The 19,760-nt window shown below is 39.4% G+C and overlaps 1 protein-coding gene across 1 annotated transcript; it reads left to right on the forward strand.

Moving 5' to 3' along the window:
- The first annotated feature begins 936 nt into the window (after nucleotides 1-936).
- LOC113126563 (four and a half LIM domains protein 3-like) lies at nucleotides 937-15,996 on the forward strand. Its single transcript, XM_026300643.1, has 7 exons — nucleotides 937-1,062; nucleotides 1,296-1,566; nucleotides 10,080-10,258; nucleotides 12,149-12,323; nucleotides 13,298-13,467; nucleotides 13,705-13,891; nucleotides 15,321-15,996. The coding sequence occupies exons 3-7, from the start codon at nucleotides 10,103-10,105 to the stop codon at nucleotides 15,470-15,472; spliced, it is 840 nt and encodes a 279-aa protein (XP_026156428.1). The 5' UTR covers nucleotides 937-1,062; nucleotides 1,296-1,566; nucleotides 10,080-10,102; the 3' UTR covers nucleotides 15,473-15,996.
- The last annotated feature ends 3,764 nt before the right edge of the window (nucleotides 15,997-19,760 follow it).

Consider the following 19,760-nt stretch of genomic DNA (forward strand, 5'->3'; position numbering starts at 1 on the left):
ATGTTTAGTAGTTTTCTGTTCTTCAATGAGAACAGTTTTTTTTTTTTTTTTTTTTTTTTTTTTATTGCGTATAATTCTTTAATAAACTAGATGTTTCATATTGTCTGAATCCAGCTTTCGCCTGTAACTTTGATGTGGAAGTCTATTTCTCCCACCATCCATGTTTTCCTTTATGATTATCACACAAAATCTAATAGCTGGGAAACCCTGTTAGTACTTCACAATATTCCAACAGAAGATTTCTAATAATTCTGAACTATAAGTGTGTTAAACTAACAATTTATGGCTTTGTTTTGTTTAATCATAAAATTAGGATATAGTTCAGTTAGTCACAATTTAATTTAGTCAATTTAAGTCTTTTTTATTATGGTATATTATAATAGAAACTCAGAAGCTTTATAATTGGTTAAAAATCCACCTCAGATGTCTTTGATTTTTAAGGCTTTTTTCTTAATTATGACACACGTTTGATTACAAGAAACTTTCTCAGTTTTTTTTTTTCATCAAATTGTGAGATAGTCTGTTTCATAATTATTTGATACATCTCTGAGGTTTTTGTAATTATAAATAATTGTCCTAATCATGATACAATTTAATAGAGACAATGAGGCAGTCCATAATATCCTATTTTTTTGAAAGCTTGTGATTTTTCTGTCCATTTGCTGCCTTTCTCTTCTATCTAACCTCTATGTGCGTCCACCAGCAGCTGATCCGTTGTAAATAATGCGTGTGGACAGCAGATGGCAGCATATTTCCAGAAATATCTGACATTTCAGGCTGCGCTCGGTTCTTTCATCCTCAGTGACGCTTGTGCAGATTAAGAGTAATGTTTTATCCTGCAGGAAAACTCAGCAGTTCTTGGAAAAGAGTTTAAAAATGCCACATACATGAAGTAAAAGCCTTCACATCACGCACTGTACGTCCTGACATAATGAGCTGTGGATCCACAGCTGAAGCCTCTAATCGTCGCCAGAGCTCCTTCCCATCTCTGTGGAAAATGGAGGTCAACCTGCGGGAAAACGATATCTTGACCACAGAAAACATCAGGCAAGACTTCAGAGGGTGAGTGTGGTTTAAAGCTGTGGCCCAGAATCCTTATCATGTATGATGGATGGTGACTGTAATGAGAAATGCCCTATGGTAAATACGGATTTTATTACCCCCTTGTTAAGATTTATAGGTGGTATTTAAGTAGTTAACATAGTGTTTATAACACAGGGTTTCCATTTCACACAGCAGCTGGAAACCAGTAGCTCCTCTAAAGTCTTCCATGTTTTATGTCTGCCTTCTTTCAGCCTCAACTCCCCAGAAGGTGAAAGAGAAACGGGGGGAGTGGAAACACGGGGAAGAGGAAAGGAGGAGGCGCTTGGTTTGGTTTGGTTTTACGCACCAGACTCAGACGCTTCAGTCAGTGGAAACCCGTCAGTTCTCGGCTCGGAGGAGTCCACGGAGGATTTGATTATCTGTCAGCTTGTACACCAGAGCAGCACAAGCGGACAAAGTCCTCAGACCTGGACAGACGGAGTCTCCTGTGAGCGTCTAGAGGCGGCTGATGCGCAAAGAGAGGTACGCGGCACAGAAATGTACATCTCAATGTCACAGAGATGTATTTGTACAATTTACACCTTTAAATGTGGATGACAAGTACATTTAAACTGTGAAATGATAGATTGCACGGATCTCTACCTGTCTTCACCTGGCGATCAGGAGGCTTTTAAATAAACGCCATCACTTCAGGCAAATTCAATCGAGAGTGCACTGTGGCTTTACCAATGCTTAATGAACATTTACTAAACCTTTATGAGCTAAATGACACTGATGAGTCCGGCTCTTGTTGTGAAAACGCCTTTTAGGGACAGTTTGAGCACGTAGCTATTTTTAGAAAAGTGTTGCAGATAATAGGGAGCAGAATTCTTCTGTTAATGACTTATTAACATGCGTAACTGCAGACTTGAACAAACATTAGGAGGTAAACATCTGTAAATAGATTAATAACGACCTTGTTACCAAATAAAAAAATAAACAGCTGTCCAATGCAACCTGGCAACCCAAAATTTGTCCTTATTGATGACTTGTATAAATCTGTAAAGCATTAGTAAGCCTTTTTTTTTTCATTATAGAGGTTTTATTAAGCTTTTAGAAAGAGCAACGTATCAGAAAATGGTACCAAACAATCAAACTCTATTGAAATCCCAATAATCCCAATCTTGCAAGAACTGCATATTTTTTAAGTCAAGTATTTGACCCCCACATCCAGGATGCACCAGAAAGGATGTTCTTTCTCGTGAGGAAATAGTGGCTGTTATTGAGGTGGACTACAGAACAGGGTCCACTGACTGCTGATATGAATAAATGATGTGGCCCCATTTTGAAAGTAGGATTTAGAAGAAGAACAGGAAGACGACCCCCCAAGTCTCGATTTAGCTGTTGTGGGGGTGACACAAAATAAGGCTTCAAATCTTCATAATTCCAGTTTCTACACACGTCTTTTACATGTTAACAAGCTGTTCAGTCTTGCTGAGGTAAAGTGATGTCATGTCTTCTTCATGTCTTTATAAATTTCATTCTGGAGACTCAGCAAACCCCCCTGTCTGACCCCACTCATAGTTTCCATCACCGCACGCCATCCTTTTACCATCACCACCATGTTCCAATCCATTTGGGTGAAATTAATACATTCATTGCAACAATATAGCCCATTTGTTTTTTCCCCCGAAGAAATGTGAACGTGTGGGCATGATTTTCTGTTTCACACAGAAAGGAATTCCTGACCTTTGTCTTTTTATAGAAAAAAGAGGGTGGAAGAAAAATGCGTTTTGTTTGCTTTTTCCTTCTTCTCAGTGCTGGAATCATATGTTTTTGCCACGTTTTGACCACAGCCTCATTCCTCTGCGCCGGGCGAACGCTGAGCCTGTGTACAGCCTCTGGTGACGGCCAGAGACAGATAAAACAGCTAAAGCGAGATGAGGTTGGGAATCCAAAAAGTCAGACTGTCAGGGACATGAGAGTATCATGAGTCACTCTCACTCACATCACCAGCTTTTCCATTTCCTATTCCTGTTTCATGGACTGGGAGAAGTTAAAGGAATAATCCCACAAACATCTCACGTATGTTAAACTGTGCCAAAATACAAAAATAAGAGTTTGTGATTTTACTTGTTGAAACTGTTTCTTAGGCAGCAGTGACCTGTCAACAAAAAAAATCTACATTACTGTTTATGCACAAATGACCATGGTAATAAATTCAGTTTAGAGGCGTTGGTACCTATTCTAGGAAAGGTAGGTGCTGACTGTAGCTTCATACTCACTGCACTTAAATGAAAATGGTATTAATGTTCACGTCTAACTCTTAGCAACAAATATAAGAAAAATATTTCCCTATAGTTTCAATAAAGATCCTTAATTTCTCTGCATTAAAATTTCAACTGCACTTGAAGCAAATGTCCTTTTTAAGTCCACATCTTTAATTCCTCAAAAACCTTTGTAAGAGGGTGTAAAAATAAAACTGACCAATATCTTCTGCCTCTTCTCGGTTTCACCCTGATAATCGTGACCTGTCAGCCATATGAAGCCAGCCCTCAGCCTTTCTGATTCTCTCAAACACTGAAGATGAAGCTCTGAATCAAAGACAAATAAATTTAACAGCAAACCTAAAACAGAGACGGCATGCCCAGCAGTTTCTCCGAAAATAAACAGTTGTTACCATTAACACTGAGGACCTGAACCCGACAGTCCACTGCCAGCAGATGGGAAAGTATGTTTACTTGTGTATTTGTTTTGGATGGTAGTTGTTAGAGTTAAGCTCAGACTGACTGTTTATTTGCATCAGACACTGTTTGACTTCAAGTAAAATCCAAGTGCAACAGCTCAGTTGCCAAAAGTAACTTCACTGAAGACACTTCATTTTATGAGACTCCATAAACAGACTTGACTCTAATCTTTTGAATCTATTCTGTGTTCTTCTTCATTCACAGAAACATTTAGCTGTTTCTAATGTAAATGACTGAAGTGATTGGCTCTGGATGGGGATGGTCAAGTCTGCTGATTTGATCCAGACTAAAATAACTATCGATGCATTACCACGACTTTGTGTACACAGTCTAATGGGTCCAGGCTTTTCCTCAAGCACCAGCCTCATTGATGAAATGGCCACAAAACTAATGAAAGTCCTGTCTGCCCCAAGGAATAGTCTCTCTAGCATGACTGGAGACTATTTGTCGGATGCGGTTATTTTTCCTATATACACTTTGTCCACATAGGCCCAAGCCATGTTTACTTTAAACACTGTGTCACATGTTGTATGACTCTAAGCTAATCAGTAGTTTGATTTTTTTCAGACCCTAAAGGTCCTGTCATTATGTCATTAGGTCTCTTAAGTTCCACGATCATAGATGGAGCTTTTCTTTCAAGGAAATCCCCTTTTTCCACATTTCCCGTAATTCTTTCCAGGAAACATCCTGGGAAGCAAAGAGTTCATGTAGCTGTAAAATAAAGCATTTAACAACAGATCTCAGAAAGGCTTTATTAGTTTTTTTACTTAATTATGTTGTCATCCTACAGCCTGAATTTGGCATCCTGACCCCCAGGCTATAATCTACTGCTTCAGGTCAGCGTGTGTCGAAGCCTTGGCATGGTGGTGACTTGTTTGCTTGTTGTCAGATTGAAAGCTATTTGTCAGTTTAGTCGACAGCAGCAGAGGCGAAGCTGCTGCTTCAGACCACATTGTTTCACAGAGGGAACAAACAGCCAACTGGAGACTAATAAAACAAATCCAGACACATACTCTGTCGTTAAAATACTTTATTGCCTGATGTTATGAGCTTAGTGTTACAGGTTATATGGCGTTAATATCCAAAGGCTCTGAACCTGTTCTGATTTTACTGAAATCAGCCACATAAGGATTTTACTTAAGAAACTGCAGCAGTTTTTCCTAGTCAAGTAACCAAGTTTTTCAAGTTTCAGTCTAGCAAGAGTCAATTCATCCCGATCAGACAACAGAATCGACAATGTGTGTTCACTTTGATTTGTGTGCGTACAGCTGAAATTGGCCTTGTGATCTGCAGGAAGTCACACCACATTGAGCGTCTTTGTACTGGGAATGAAATAGAGCTCAGTTATCTGATGGCCATGAGGGACCAGTCTTGTTTTACTCTTTTTCTGTAAAAGTTTATAGCTGCATCCAAGAGGGTGTCACTTTTCTCCACTGCTGCGGGGCTGTAGAGAGGGCTCCAGAGTGTTGTGCCCCTGTCATTATTCTCCTTCACCTCCTAAAAATTCAGGTTGTGTAACTCAGGAGTCACACAATATACGAACTGTTCTGAGCTGGAGAGGCAAATGCAGTAATCCACTACAGCGGAAACAGTAAAGTTGGGTGGTAATTAAAAACCAACTTTGTTACCCGCGTCCCTCTTTTAACTGAATGCACTCACAGTTTGGGTTATTTAACAGGCATTACTGTAAAAGATAAAGGCGTTATTGTGTGTTCATGCATGAGAAAAACAAAACTGTCTACATCTATGCTAACAACTCTATAAGGCCCTGCCTACAGCCTGTGCTATGTGGCTCAGACCATAATTAAGAGCAAGTGAACTGGAAAAAATGTTTGGTTGAACCTGGTTTCACTTGTCAGGAAACCACTCCAGATATGCAACACTGCAAATATAAATAATTTAGACAGTTTGAATAATGTGACTGCAAGATTAGCAAAAGATGTCAGGGTTACCACCAAAGTCAGTAGGTTCCACTTTCTGAGGAACATGAATGCGTGTGCCAAACTTTGTGCCTGTCCATGTTGTAGAATATTTCATTGATAAGTTAAGTCTTTGACCTACTAGTGCAGGTTAAAAAGTACAAGGCCCACGAAAGTCAAATTATTTGTTGTTTGGGGACCAGATAATTGAATTTGGACCAAAGTGGTGGACCTTCCAACCAACCAACAGAACAACAGAACCTAGCTGGTTCTACAGATGGCGACTTGTGTGGGTAAAATCTTACTTTCTTACCTGTTCCCCTGTTAACATCCACAAAGTGTCTGCAGTTCTGTAGTGGGTGCTACAGTGCAGGACAGAGCAGCGAATGTAAAGTCAAACATTAAAACGAGTATGAAACAGTTGAGTCAGTCCTATTTGCAACAGACTGGAGAATGTACAGCTCACATTCAGAGGCCTGTTTCAGACAGGGAATGTAATACCATCACCCAAAAAGGCAATGAGGCTGTTTTGTAATGCATGAATTAGTATTTTGTACCTGTGACACTTAACTACTGCATTTCACGATGTGTGACAGCAGTTTAAATCATGGAATAATCTGGTTTGTAAAACTCAGACACAAGTCTAAATTCCTCCACTGGGAAAATAAACAGTGACACCCAGCAGAGGTCTCATGGCTCTCAGAGTTCCTGGCTCCGGCTGTAAGAAGCTGTCAGGTCGTTGAGGAGTAATAACAGCAGCGAGCCATGAAGGGACATGAGACAGGAGGCCCCGCGGCTGATCCTGTGAGACTGTTTGGCCACCACTACAAAGTGACTGGCCACTCATCAAGGTGAATTGTGGGCTCAAATAGTTCCAGCAGCAGTACTAGCAGACAGAGAGTACTTAGACAGGATGGATGACTGTTCTGGGTTAATGTCTCGGGGTGAGGATGAGAACACGTATTCCTGGGTTTGGCCCAAGAGGACACCTGTAGAGTGAAGTGAATACCTCCTAAACCATGCACTAAATATGTGTGAGTCATTGTTTCAGACAGCTGTTAGTGTCAGACAGTCTCAGTAATATGAAGGTAACATTGACTCATAATAGCTCTCTGTCCTGCAGACTCTGGCTCTGCTGCTCAAATTCATGGATCAAAGTTTATCAGAGCTGAAGTGAAAAATTCATGCAGTTTCCGTTCACTGATCACAACAACCAGGCCTGGCTGTAGCAGCAAAAACCTAATTTAAATTGAATTAAAGGATCCACCAGGTTCATTTTAATTTGTTCGTAAGGATGAACCCACCGAGAACAGTCCCTTACTTTTCTTGTCATGTAGGAGACATGGCGTGTTAAGAAACAAGCTTAGGGTGGAGACAGACTGCAACTGTCTCAGGTTTCGGTCTTTAGCTAAACTAATGACCTCCTGCCTCCAGCTCGTGCTTAACATTCAACTCTTTCTGAGTTTAAACCATAATTGCTTGGACTTGACTGTAGAGACATAAACTATGGGTCTGAACAGAGATAGATTTTAATTAGAAGCTGTTGTGTTTTGGCACCAGTCCTGTAAGAAGTCCCTATTGGATGCAAGACAACAGCTGGAGACCGCAGAATGTGTTTGCAGATGTTGTGGTTCAGGAAGAGAAACATAAAGCTCCAAACCAAGAAGACTATGTCCGGAAGGAAAGCCATTGTTCTATCAATAGAAAGCTGAACCTCTTTAGACATTTTCGGGGGGAAGTTGGGCTGATTTCCCCATCCAGACAGCAGTCTGACAGAAAACAGACATAAGATGTGATGTTTTGCCTCACTTTGGTTTTCCTCCATGTTTTGTTGACCCAGCTTGGTGCCCTGTAAGAGGAAGCAGTGCTGTTATCTGCAGGGAGGGATGTACAATATGAGTGATGTCCTCTGGTGCTGTGCTCACATGGCACATGGAGAAAAACAGCGTCAGGACCTGACTGAGAGCAGCTTGTGTTTATCTTATGTTTTATCCAACATTGCTGTGTCACGATTACAAACATCATGTTTGGTAGCAGTAGGACATGAGGAATGTAAACTGCACTTTCAAGATGACTCCTGAGCGACTATGTACAAATACTTCACAGAGCACAAGGGTCGGCACCTGTAAAAATCAGCTTTGTGGAGTTTAATTTTCAACAGCTTCATACCAAGGCACAAATATTGTTTTTCTGAAGACGCAAACAGCCTTCATCAGTTTGCACTGAGCCCTGGGTCCTCTCATCATTTTAACCAAGCTGCTGACGTCTTCCACCACTGAGGTTCAGGGGGGAGGGTGGTTCTGGCTCATTCCTTGATCCCTCAGGGAGATTTCAGAGCCTCACGGTTTCTCAGCTGCTCTTTGTTGAACCCACCTCCTCTTTTCTGACATTATAGAAACATGTCAAAGCCACTGTGTGCCCAAAATAGGGGGAAAGCTGTTTCCAAGTGAAATATTTAAGTGTCTGCCTTTGTAAATGCAATGTTCCAGACGTTGTGATCCTGAGCATGAACATATACCCAAACTCTGGAGAGCTTTCCTTAATCTGTATATATCTTGTTTATCCATGGCTGTTCTGTCTTAACTGTTCCACAGGAGGGTATTTCAACCTCCCACACATCATTTCCTCGTTCATTACCCTTTGCAGCTGCAGAACGTGGAGCCACATAACCCGCTAATGCCTTCGTCACTGTATTCACTAACAATGGTAATGTTATTGCCTGTGCACCCTTCTCTATTTCCACCTGTGCTTCGTCTGTTACACATCAAGTCACTTGTAAATGAAGTCGGAAATTAGCTGCTTCCCATGCAAGAGTACCTCAGAGCCTCAGAGTTGGGTTTGAAGTTTTAAAGAAGGACGGAAAATTGTTTTAAAACTCAAATTTAACCAACTCAAATATTCCAATATAAAGCAACAGCAATGAAAAGCTGCTGCTTGTAACTTCAAATAAGCTACAGCTATAGTCTCTGTATGGAAATAGAAATGTTACATAAGAGCATGACCCCCAGACTTGTGTGTACTTAGTTTGTGTCACTTTGTAGTAATTTTTTTATCTTTTTGTGGTCATTTTATTGTTCTGTAGTGTTTTTGTCTTTTGTTTTTGTTTTTTTTTTTTTTGCCCATGGCTAATTTTTTGTCATTTTCTGTGTTTTTGTGGTCATTTTCCACCGTTTTGTGGTCATTTTATCTCTTTTTGGTCCTGTTTCATATCTTTATATTCTTTATCTGATTACTTTAAGTAAAGCTCTTCTATTTTCCTCTTGATTCCTTCTCTGTTGGGTCTTTGATGAGCTAAAAATTCAGTATTTAAAGAGTATCACTATGATGAGAAAGGCATACTTTGGAAATCAGCCTTATTTCCCTGGTGGAATTGTGTTTTGTGTTATGCACACAGAGGCAGGACATAAACAACAAATTCATAATGAGGCAACTGAGATTTGGGACACAATCAACCTCATTAAAGCCTTTTTACGAGAATATGGGGTACAGTTAAAAAAAGACAAAGTTGCTTGGAGGCAATACTACTGGAATTAAGAAGTGTCTTGGGAGATGGAGTATTTGTTTATCATTGAGAATCAGCTTTTATAGAAACAAATTAAACCAATTGGCCTTTAGGAGATTTAATAAAGAAATTCAATCTGGGATATGCTCTTAAAATGAATAATTTCCTCAGAAAAATTTTCCCAGAGATGAGGATTTTATAATATGCATTAAACTGATAAGATCCCAGTAATTACCTTGGATAAAAGAAGTTTTATTTGCAACAGACACATCTTGATAATATTACAAGTCATGGATTCATGAGAAAGTTGAGGACCAAAGGAAAAAATGAGCGGTATTGCCCTTTAAAACACAGATGAAAAAGCCCTCGAGTGCCTTTGAAATTGAGAACGCTGCTTCGGTTCAGCTCTCAACAATTAATATTGTTTAGTTGTTCTTTCTCAATGCCAAACCGCCACAGGGGGTTTCATACAAGAATGAGAGGGAGGAAAAATGCATTATAAGGTTTTTAGCGAGTAATGATAAAACAGCAGAAACAAGTTATATCATTACAGTCCTGATTTATAACGAATCAGCCATAAATCTTTGAATTTAAATTCATTCAGGCATTTTTTGCTGGTGAAAAACCCACAGAATAATATGTAATTATTACCTGGAGTATTCTGGCTCTCAGTAAACCATTTTTTCATTTCATGTGTGTCAAAGGTGAATCTGCATCAGTCTCTTTTCCACTACTCTTTTCTTTAGTCCCTAACTCTAAATAAAAAAGCTGCCTGCCTCTCTTCTTCCTGCTTTCCCTCTCTGTTTTATTAATCTTACTCCTCCTTCCTGCGCTGTCTTCTTACTGATAGTCAATGCTCAACGGTGCCTGTGGATTCTCTGTTTGCAGGAGTTGGATCAGAGAGAGACATCATGAGTGACCACTTCGACTGCAAAAACTGCAACGAGTCCCTGTACGGGCGCAAATACATCCAGGTGGAGGACAGCCCGCACTGCATCCCCTGCTACGACCGCCTGTACGCCAACACCTGCCAGGAATGTAAAGAAATCATCAGTCACAACGCAAAGGTGAGATCACTGCATTTCCTCCTCCAGTGTACATTGAAATATGTGTTTATTTGGGTTTTTTCAGTTTATGCTATTATTTACTTTTCAACTTCATCTCGGACAGAAATATCATAGTTTGATTATAGACTTTATATACAAAATATGTAAAGATTTTATAACTATAACTTACTACTATTACTATAATTTTTGATACACTTTTGATACTTTTACATTTTGTTGTTTACTTCTAGTGGAGTGTATCGACACTGAGCACTTCTTCCACCAGTGAAATTGTACGTCTGACTGTATTATCCTTTTTCAAACTACTTTTACAGAACAGAGTTTTTCTGTAAAACATAACTCTACTTAGACAAGATCCTCTGTGACCCTCTTTAAGTTACCCAAAAGCCTTAGTTGGTCAGAAATAAAAACACTCTCCTGACGGAAACACCCACAGACGCCATGAGGCCATCAGTGTCCCGTGACTTATGGACTCCCTGTGAGGGTCTGGCAGTAAATTGTGCTGCTGCTTGTTTTGGCCCTTCTTCCTCCGCACGAGATGTAACAACATTCATCCTTCATCTTCCCTCTTCTTTAGTTATTTCTTTTACTGTGAAACCCCACGCTTCAAAAATAGGTTTTTCAGCCAGCGTTCAGTGGAGCCATTTGTTACAGAGCTTGCATGAACTACAGATGAACTGGAACACTATTGAAGAGAAAAATCAGAAAGTGGGTTATTCTGATTTTTAAGAAAATAGTGAAGAAAAGTGTTTATTATGTTTGGTGGGCTGCAGGTTTTTATAAAAAAAAACAGGGTTAAACTCCCAATTTTGCAGGAAATCTGTGGCTGAGTGTGACCTCTGTGTTAGAAAACGCTAGAGAGTTTCTCTCTGGGGAACAATAACTTATGAGGTGTTTTATTAACTTTCATTGTTGGATCTTCAATTTTATTCCCTGTTTTCTAATACAAATGTGAAACTGTGTTGTTCTATATTGTATATAAAGCAACAATTGACTAGTCCTACTAAAGACACACACATATATAAAAACTCCACACAGATAGAAACTGTGTGATTTTTGTTTTAACTGAGCTGGGCACTGTGGTTTCAAGCGAAGCCCTTCAAACAAGCAGAAATAGTGCATTTTTGAGGACTATTTTTAGGTGCGGAAAACCACACGTTTGATGAGTATTTGCAGCTGCAGGACAGTGTATATGAGCTTGACACATACTTAGTAAACCTTAAACAGTGAAGGTCTGTAGCACATAGCAATAACATATAGTTGCGATAATCAAATCATTATTTAATGAATGAAAAGTTGAGGCTGCATAAAGTCACAGAACAGCAGATTTTCCAGTAGATTTGCCCAGTTGAAGCTTTATTTTCCTTAGTTAGTGTGGAGCCAAACCAGACTAAGTCTATTTCTGAAGTCTGTGTTTAATGTTTTTGCAAACTTTTTAACACGTTGGAATCAAATGTCAGACGTCAGACATATTTTACTAGAATTTGAATGTTCCTTGATGTAAACATATTTACTTTTTGATTGTATGTGTGTTGTTAGTTTCTCTTAACTGCTCTTTTTGTTCCTGTTTGTTTCGTCTTGCCTGCCAGATTTATTTCTCCCTTGAATTTTTTTCCTTTCACATACCATTTAGTTTTATTATTACATGGCTCTTACCCTGATGTCTCCACCCGGGGAATAGGGCATTGGCTGGAGTTAGTTTGAATCATCCGTGAAAAGAATTACATTAATGAAGTATTGTCTCTGCCAAATAAGACAAACTAATGTTAAGATTTTCATCAAATATCTCTGATCAGAGAGAAAATTAGAAAAGTTTCTGCTGTGTATCTTCCTACAGTACATTCTGGTTTTACAGTGTGTAGTTGCTCATAGCTTCTCCTCTTCCTCCAGGAGCTCTTCTATGAGAACAGATATTACCATGAGCACTGCTTTCGCTGTTTCCGCTGCGACCGCTCTCTGGCTGACGAGCCCTTCACCAGCCAGGAGGAGGCGCTGGTGTGCAGCGACTGCTACTGCAACGAGTTTTCTTCCAAGTGTGTGGCCTGTGACAAGACCGTAATGCCAGGTAGGAACCAGAAAAACCAACTATTACTTTTATTCCCCTACACCAAGTTCACCAACCTCTGTGGGGAGAGATCACTCAAACAGCTGGTGTGGCTCATTGGTAGACACCAGACAGTTTACACCCAGACTTTACAAGAATAAAGAGTCTAATTAGTTTTTCTTGCCTGGGGTGTGACAGCTTAGATGTGACAAAACGATTGCTTCCTTGCTCTGCTGAAAATATCCCTCAGCCCAGTTATCAGTTCTGGCCATTGTGACGACGCGGCTGCAGCAGCAGTTTTGGATGACTGAATATTACCCGATCTTGTGGGTAGTGTGGGATTATTATCCCTCAGCAGTTCTTTTCTGCACTCAACAGTGATTTTCTTCAGTTTCTCTTCAGCCTGGAATGCCTTTAAAAGCTGCTGCCCTCCCTCCTCCCTTTTCTTAAAAGTGCAGCCAAGTTCAAGTTCAAAACACCGTCATTCCTTTGGGCTGGATTTCAGGTCCCAAAAGTCGTAAAACAAGACCAGTGATTAAAGGTTCTGAAGTCCAATTTCATAAGCATGACAAGCTTCCAACTTTTGGAAACCTCCACAGTGAAGCTGTGTTTTTGCACTCTCTAACCTGCAGCACGTTGGAGTGAACTCAGAGCCACTTACGAAATGTTTAAAAGTGTGAAATATAAATCTCAGTGTTAGGATGCTGTGCTGCCATGTATGTTTTGTTACAGCTTGACAGATTGTTTTGACACGAGATATGCTGAAGTAATTGTACAGTGGAGGAGGATGGTGTAAGAACAGGTTTAACTGTCACAGTGAATCATCACTTTAGGTCCTCGCAGTGCTGCTGTGACCTCGATCAGGTTTCATTCCAGGTCACAGGTTCAGCACAGTAGGGCAGCGATCACAGCAATGCCCAGAGACGTGAAGATGTCATGAGAATGTCTCGGTTTCCGCCCTCTTCTGCTCACTCTCTTGCACTTTTCTCCAACAGGATCAAGGATGTTGGAGTACAGCGGGTCCACGTGGCACGAGGATTGTTTTGTGTGTCACGGCTGTGAGAAGCCAATCGGTGCTGAGGCTTTCATCCCAGACAAAAACAACTACTACTGTGTGCCGTGCTACGAGGGCAGGTTTGCTCCTCAGTGCAGCCACTGCAAGAAGGTGAAACGCGCCCCATATGCAGCATGGTGGTAGATGGTTGACCATGAATCTTAGCGTTTTCTGCGTTTCTGATTTGACACATAGATGTCAAATGATTGTCACCATGAATAAAGAGCCATGCAGAAAATCTGTCAATTTATTATTACAGCAGTAATAGCTTTGTTCCAAAATGCTACCAGCTATCATTATAGAAGGATATTAAAAGCTGTACGCATATAATTTGTGTGTGTTCCTCAGGCTCTGACTAAAGGAGGGGTCACCTATAAGGATGAGATATGGCACAAGGAGTGTTTTTTCTGCACGAGCTGCAAAATGCTGTTGGCTGGCCAGCCCTTCACCTCGCAGGGAGAAAGTCCGTATTGCGTCAAGTGTTTCAGCAGCCTCTATGCCAAAAAGTGTGCAGGCTGCAACACGGCCATTACAGGTCAGTAAAGTGTCCTGGATCACCAAGTCAATGTCTGCAGTTAACACAACACGATGTGGTGTCCTGGTGGTTTAAAGAACAATGTCGAGGCCTTTTCCCAGGGTCATTTCATCATCATCATCCTCTTTATCATTTGGAAGCTCTTGTCAACACTTAATTTATTTATATTTCTTTCTACTTATATTTATTAATTTTTCTACTATGTGCATATTTTGTTGACTTACAACAAACATTTGACACCCACCCTACTCAATTTTTCTGTATATCCAACATACTTGGCAAAAAAAAAGATTCTGATTCTGTTTTATCTCTGTCTCAACTATCAACTGTCAATACAGGCTGAGAATGTCAAACAGGTATTTGTACAGGTTTGGGCAGTTTGAAATCTTGGCTCTGGTTGTGTTACATCCTCTTCCTATTGTGTTGTGTCTGTTGTTTTCCTATTGTCCAAAGAAATGCATTAACAATGAAAGCCACACCAATTATTTTATCTTTGTTGAATCAGAACCAGCAGCTCGTAGTAAATGTTCAATTTGAATTAACAAAGACCAACACAGCTCTGATACTTTGTAAGGAGAAGGGTGAACAGTGAGGCTGGTATCAGTGAGATGGGATTACAGGCAGTAATACTAGATTACATGCTGCACTGCCTCCTGTCAATGGCTTACTCACCAACTCCTATACAGAGGTTCATAGTGTAGATACACTGACTGTAGATACACTGACTATAGATACACTGACTGGCTACAGCTGAAAGTGTTGACCCAAACATTGCTTTGACTTTACAAACCTATAAATCTACAAAAACACAGTAGCAAATTGATATTCGCTCTCTTTTATCAGCGTTTCTGCTGTCTGCCAACTCTGCTACATGCTCCACTGCACTCACCTCTCTAACTATTTCTGCGAACAGTGAGGTTCATACAGGTTTTGCATCTGAAAATGATGCAGAGAGAGTGAATCAAATTATTAATTACAATTATTTGGGCCAGACACTCATGGACACTGTGCTTAGGAAAAAAAACAAGCTTGAGTTTGAAGATTGAACCCAAACTACACTCAAAACACATTTCTGAGAGCTGCTCTAAATTCATAAAATCATGGTGGTTTTGAGTGAGCATAAGGGAAACAGAAAGGTAAGAAACGACGATGCAGCAGTACAGGTACAACAAGGCTTATTACCATCTCATTTTATTATTTGCAGAGAACATTTACTTGGAAAAGTTAAAGGAAATTCTTTGGACCACTGCTATGAATAGGAATAACAGGAGGTACACGGAGCAGGCCATGCTTTCTTATTCCTACTGCCAACTGCTAATGTTATCTTAAAATCATTTATGTTACTTCCTGAATGTTGCAGGGATGTTATTAAACTCCATTTTCCACATTCTTTCATTAGTTGCTCCTGTGTTGTATTTGTTCCTTGCAGGGTTTGGAGATGGAAAGTATGTTTCTTTTGAGGACCGGCAGTGGCACCAGCCATGCTTCAAGTGTTCGCGCTGCTCAGTGTCGCTGGTGGGCTCCGGCTTCTTCCCTGACCGAGACCAGATTCTGTGTACAGACTGTAACAATGATGACTGACCACTACCAGCTACACCTGGGATGCTCATACCTGAAACAGTAAAATACCAAACACTGCAGACAGCTGTAGAGAAACCTCAGCTTGGCACATCAACACTGCAATATTACTCACAGTGTAACGCCGATTCAAAGCTCTAAACTCTTCTAAGCTTCTAGCATGTTGAATATTTGTATACATTCTACAGAAAAGTCCAGTGATTTAAGACTTTTTTCTTTATTCTATGTTTTGCACATCAAAGGATGTATAAAATATACAAAAATGTATGTAAACCTTTAAGTTAAGCTGTTTGTTTCTCCATAAAGATAATAATCCCCCCCTTTGTAACACCTTTTTCAGGACTGCTAGACAGAGCCAAACATTTAATGCTATGACCTATGACTGACATATTTCTACTTTTTAAATAATCTGTCAGGTCATAAAACTGATTTAAGTATTTTCTTGGTGTGTGTAAATGTTTTTCTTTAAAATAATTTGTTACATGCTTCAATTAACTTTCACTGGCAATAAAAATGCATAAAAAAGAGGTTGGTTTATAATTTATAGTTATAGTTTTCTATGTTTAGATTTCAGTATTTTGTTAATATTTGTCTATATGAACAAAACATGCATCTAATAATGGACAGCAGGGGGTGGGAAACATCCTGACATTTCAGGTGGTTTGTAGTTGGGTTAAAATAACAGTGGAAGTGGTTTCAAACAGTCCAAAAGGTTGAGAGCTGCAGTTTTATACTATTATCAGAAAAGAAAATAATTATGCTAAATATGTTTTCTATTAAATGATGGGTCTGTCAAGAATTTGGGGGAATGAGCTTGTCTATACCAAGAGTTAGAAGAGATCAATACAACTTTTATATGGTTAATATAGTTTTCTATTACATTTTAAAAAATAATAAAAACCTGGGAAATGGTTTCCTTAGAAAGACATTTGCCCAAAATTTCCCAAAAATGGTTTTCTGTGGGTTGTCCCTTGGTGACTTTCCCTTACTATTACTTACATAATCTGCATAAATATTTACAGTTCAGAACCTCTGTACTGATTTACTCTTACTGTGTTTATATGAAGGCTGTGCCAGGCTGGTGTCCATGTCAGGAGGAAGGATCAGAGGACCAGCTCACAGGATGATACAGTTTAAGACACATGGTCCAGTTTCCCAGAAAACTCATTCTAGACTTAAGTACTTTAGTTTTCTGACCCTCATGTTTACTGCAATGGTCTTTTCAGCTTTATATTATGCAGTAACCATTTTAATTACACAGAAAAAAATATATACCACGTTTAATATTAAAACGTTTGACTTTAAAAGTTCATTCTGGAATTTGGATACAGTGACAGTAACACAATAAAAAGTCCACTTGCACTTTTTAAAGTCCAGAAAATGTTTGTTTTGCTTTTGATTACTTAGTCGAAGTATGAACAAACTGTGGTCAATAAATGTACATGAAAAAAAATAAAATATGTGGATTTTAAATATAGTCAGCCCTGACATTCTAATGTGAAAATATGGCCAGTCTCACTTCAGTCCTCCCTCATAAACTGAGAAATTTACCACTCAAGAAGTGATATACTTCCCTGTAACTTCCTGCTTCTGATCATCATTTATGACCCAGTGTTAGTGTTGACTCGCTGCAACAAGCCTGTTTTTATACACTGTTAAAGAATAAAGGGGCCATGTGGTGTTATCTGTGAGCGTTTCCCATGACTCTTCCTGAAATATGTTTGACCTTGTTTGCGGGGATGTAGATCAGTTTTGTTTAGTCCCAGGAGGAGGAGGAGGAGGAGGAGGAAGGAGAACGAATGGAGTTGAAGCTCCTCAGTCAATATTTAAAATTTCATGTCATCCTGTCCTGCCTCAGCTGGGACTCACACTCAGCTGGACTCTGCTGCTGAAGGCTGTTAAAGTAATTAGACAACATTACTGTGACAGACCAGACCACAGAAAGGGGCCCTCACACCAGATCCTACAACTTCTATAGTATTTTTACCACACAACCTTAAATGAAGTATCATCAGGGACTCACATTTGCCATCTGAATAGATTTTCATATGGGATTTGACCTGTTTTAACTTTTAAATGATGAGGACAATTTTTAAGAGGGTCACTTTACTCAAATTACCAAAACACATTTGTCACCTAGCCCTAGTGGTTTCTAGCCTTAGTAATTTTGTTTTGATTTTCCTAACTTTGAGATATCCAGCTCTTTTTCTTCCTCTATAACAATAAAAGGGAGGTGAATTTTGTGGTGCTCGGTTTTGTAAAAATATTTTCATAAACGTTGTCCATGTTCTTTTGTTTAATCAGTGTTAACAGTTTACACAGGCACTTTTTTTCTTTGGAAAAGTTTATAGAAATTGCAAACGGAGATCTGCAGATGACTCCCATCATCTAGGCTACTGTTCGTTTTGTTCTTTTTAAAACTCGGAACATTACAAACGACATGTGAGAGCAAACTGAGACTGAAAGCTTGTTCTTGATTTTTTTTAAACTACAGCTGGTAAAAGTATTTCAGCACAAGGTTCATTTAATGGCTGTTCTGGAGCTTTCTATCGCACGATCCTTCTCTGAGGACATATTTTATCCAGAAGTCCTTGAAAGGCTCATAGTGCAGTTTAGTGTTGGGCTAAATGTTAGTTTTCATGGTAACGCAGTTATATCATGCATGACTTTATTTATTTATTTATTTAGTTATCAGAAACATGAATTTTTGAAACAATATTGTCATTTCTTTATACCAAACTTTCAAACGACGGATTTTCAGTAAACGCCTCATCTCGAAACTTCCTGTTTTTCCGCCGAAACACCCGCGTTTTTCAGCTTGTTGTCAAAACTGAAAAACATTACAGTAAAATTTAATGTCAGCCTCTACCAAGACAGTAAAGTGCTTTCTACCGCTAAAAATTACCTGTCAGGTTTTCAAGAAACGTTCAGAGAAGAGGCCTTAGCAGTTAACCGAGCCGGATGCTGACCTAGCTAAAGAGAGATGCTACAGATGCTAAGGAGAAAAGCTGGAGCTGCCACGGTCAGTATCAGCAGTGGAGCCCCTGACCTCCGGATTATCATTAGCCACATTGCGACCAGGGGGAAGCATGGACAGGTAAGTTGTAGAGGTAGCAAAGCAGCTAAAGAGTTAGCAGGACTGTAAACTTAAACTGTTTTGTCAGATAAGAAAAATATGACACATGTCTTACAGATATATAGGTGATATTTGGAGAGTAAATTGTTAACTGTGATTTTATATTAAACCAGATATTTGTTTGTTTACTTTAAATTAACAGTAATAAGTAATATTATTGTGACAAGTAATTTGTCCAACACGGGTGCTGCTTTTGACCAGTTATTGGTTGATCCTTAGACTACAATTTGCACTTTCCTATGAAAGGCCTCAAACAGGCATAAGCATTTGGTGATATTACAGTACCCTCCAATAAATTGTTATACAGCTGAGCCATATATATTTAACTGCAGGAGTCCTGTTTGGACTCCAACAGCTCATTTGCCTTGGTCAGGTCTTTCTAGTTAATTTGACAGGAAATTAAACAGAAGATATGCTCATTGTACATTCATGCCTCATTACTCACACACCCCAAGGTTAAACATGTGGAATGTATTTTTTTGCAAGTGTTTGTTTCCAGCCAGATTGCATTGTGTATGTTATGTATTGTGGATGTGACTTGTGAGTGAGTCATAGGCTGACATATAACCTGGTCTAAACCACAGCAATTATAGTACCAATGTGTTGGATGACTGGTGCAGATATGGGAGGAGACGAGGAAGTAATGGTGTGAGGAGAAAATGTGCAGTATGTCTACAAGCCTGTGTTTATGCATGATGTACAGTCATTACTTCTGTCATAGTTGGTTGAATCACCAACCAGGGCAAAGAGGTGAAACCGACTTACGAAGTAGGAAAAAGAATTTCAATCACCCCCTAAAATCAGCCAGTTAAGCGCAAAAAAAACAGTGGGTAAAAAAACACATAATTAAGCAGCTTAGCAAGGCTTTACTTAAACACATTGGTGCTCTGATATAAATGCTAATGACAGCATCCTAACATTCTCACAGTGATAGTGTTACTAAGTTTCTGTATGGCAGGTGTAATGTTTACCATGTTAACCAGCTTAGTGTGATAGTACTACAACTTAGGCTAAGGGGTTATGTTATTGGCTGTGTAGGCATATGCTCATGAGTCAAAGTACTGGACAAATAGATGAAATAAATGGATCACCAAAGTTTGTAGAAATCTTCCAGAGGTTATCCTGAATGTTGGGCACCAAATGTCATGGCAATCC

This window comes from Mastacembelus armatus, chromosome 11, assembly GCF_900324485.2.
Source record: "Mastacembelus armatus chromosome 11, fMasArm1.2, whole genome shotgun sequence".
Lineage (NCBI taxonomy): Eukaryota > Metazoa > Chordata > Actinopteri > Synbranchiformes > Mastacembelidae > Mastacembelus > Mastacembelus armatus.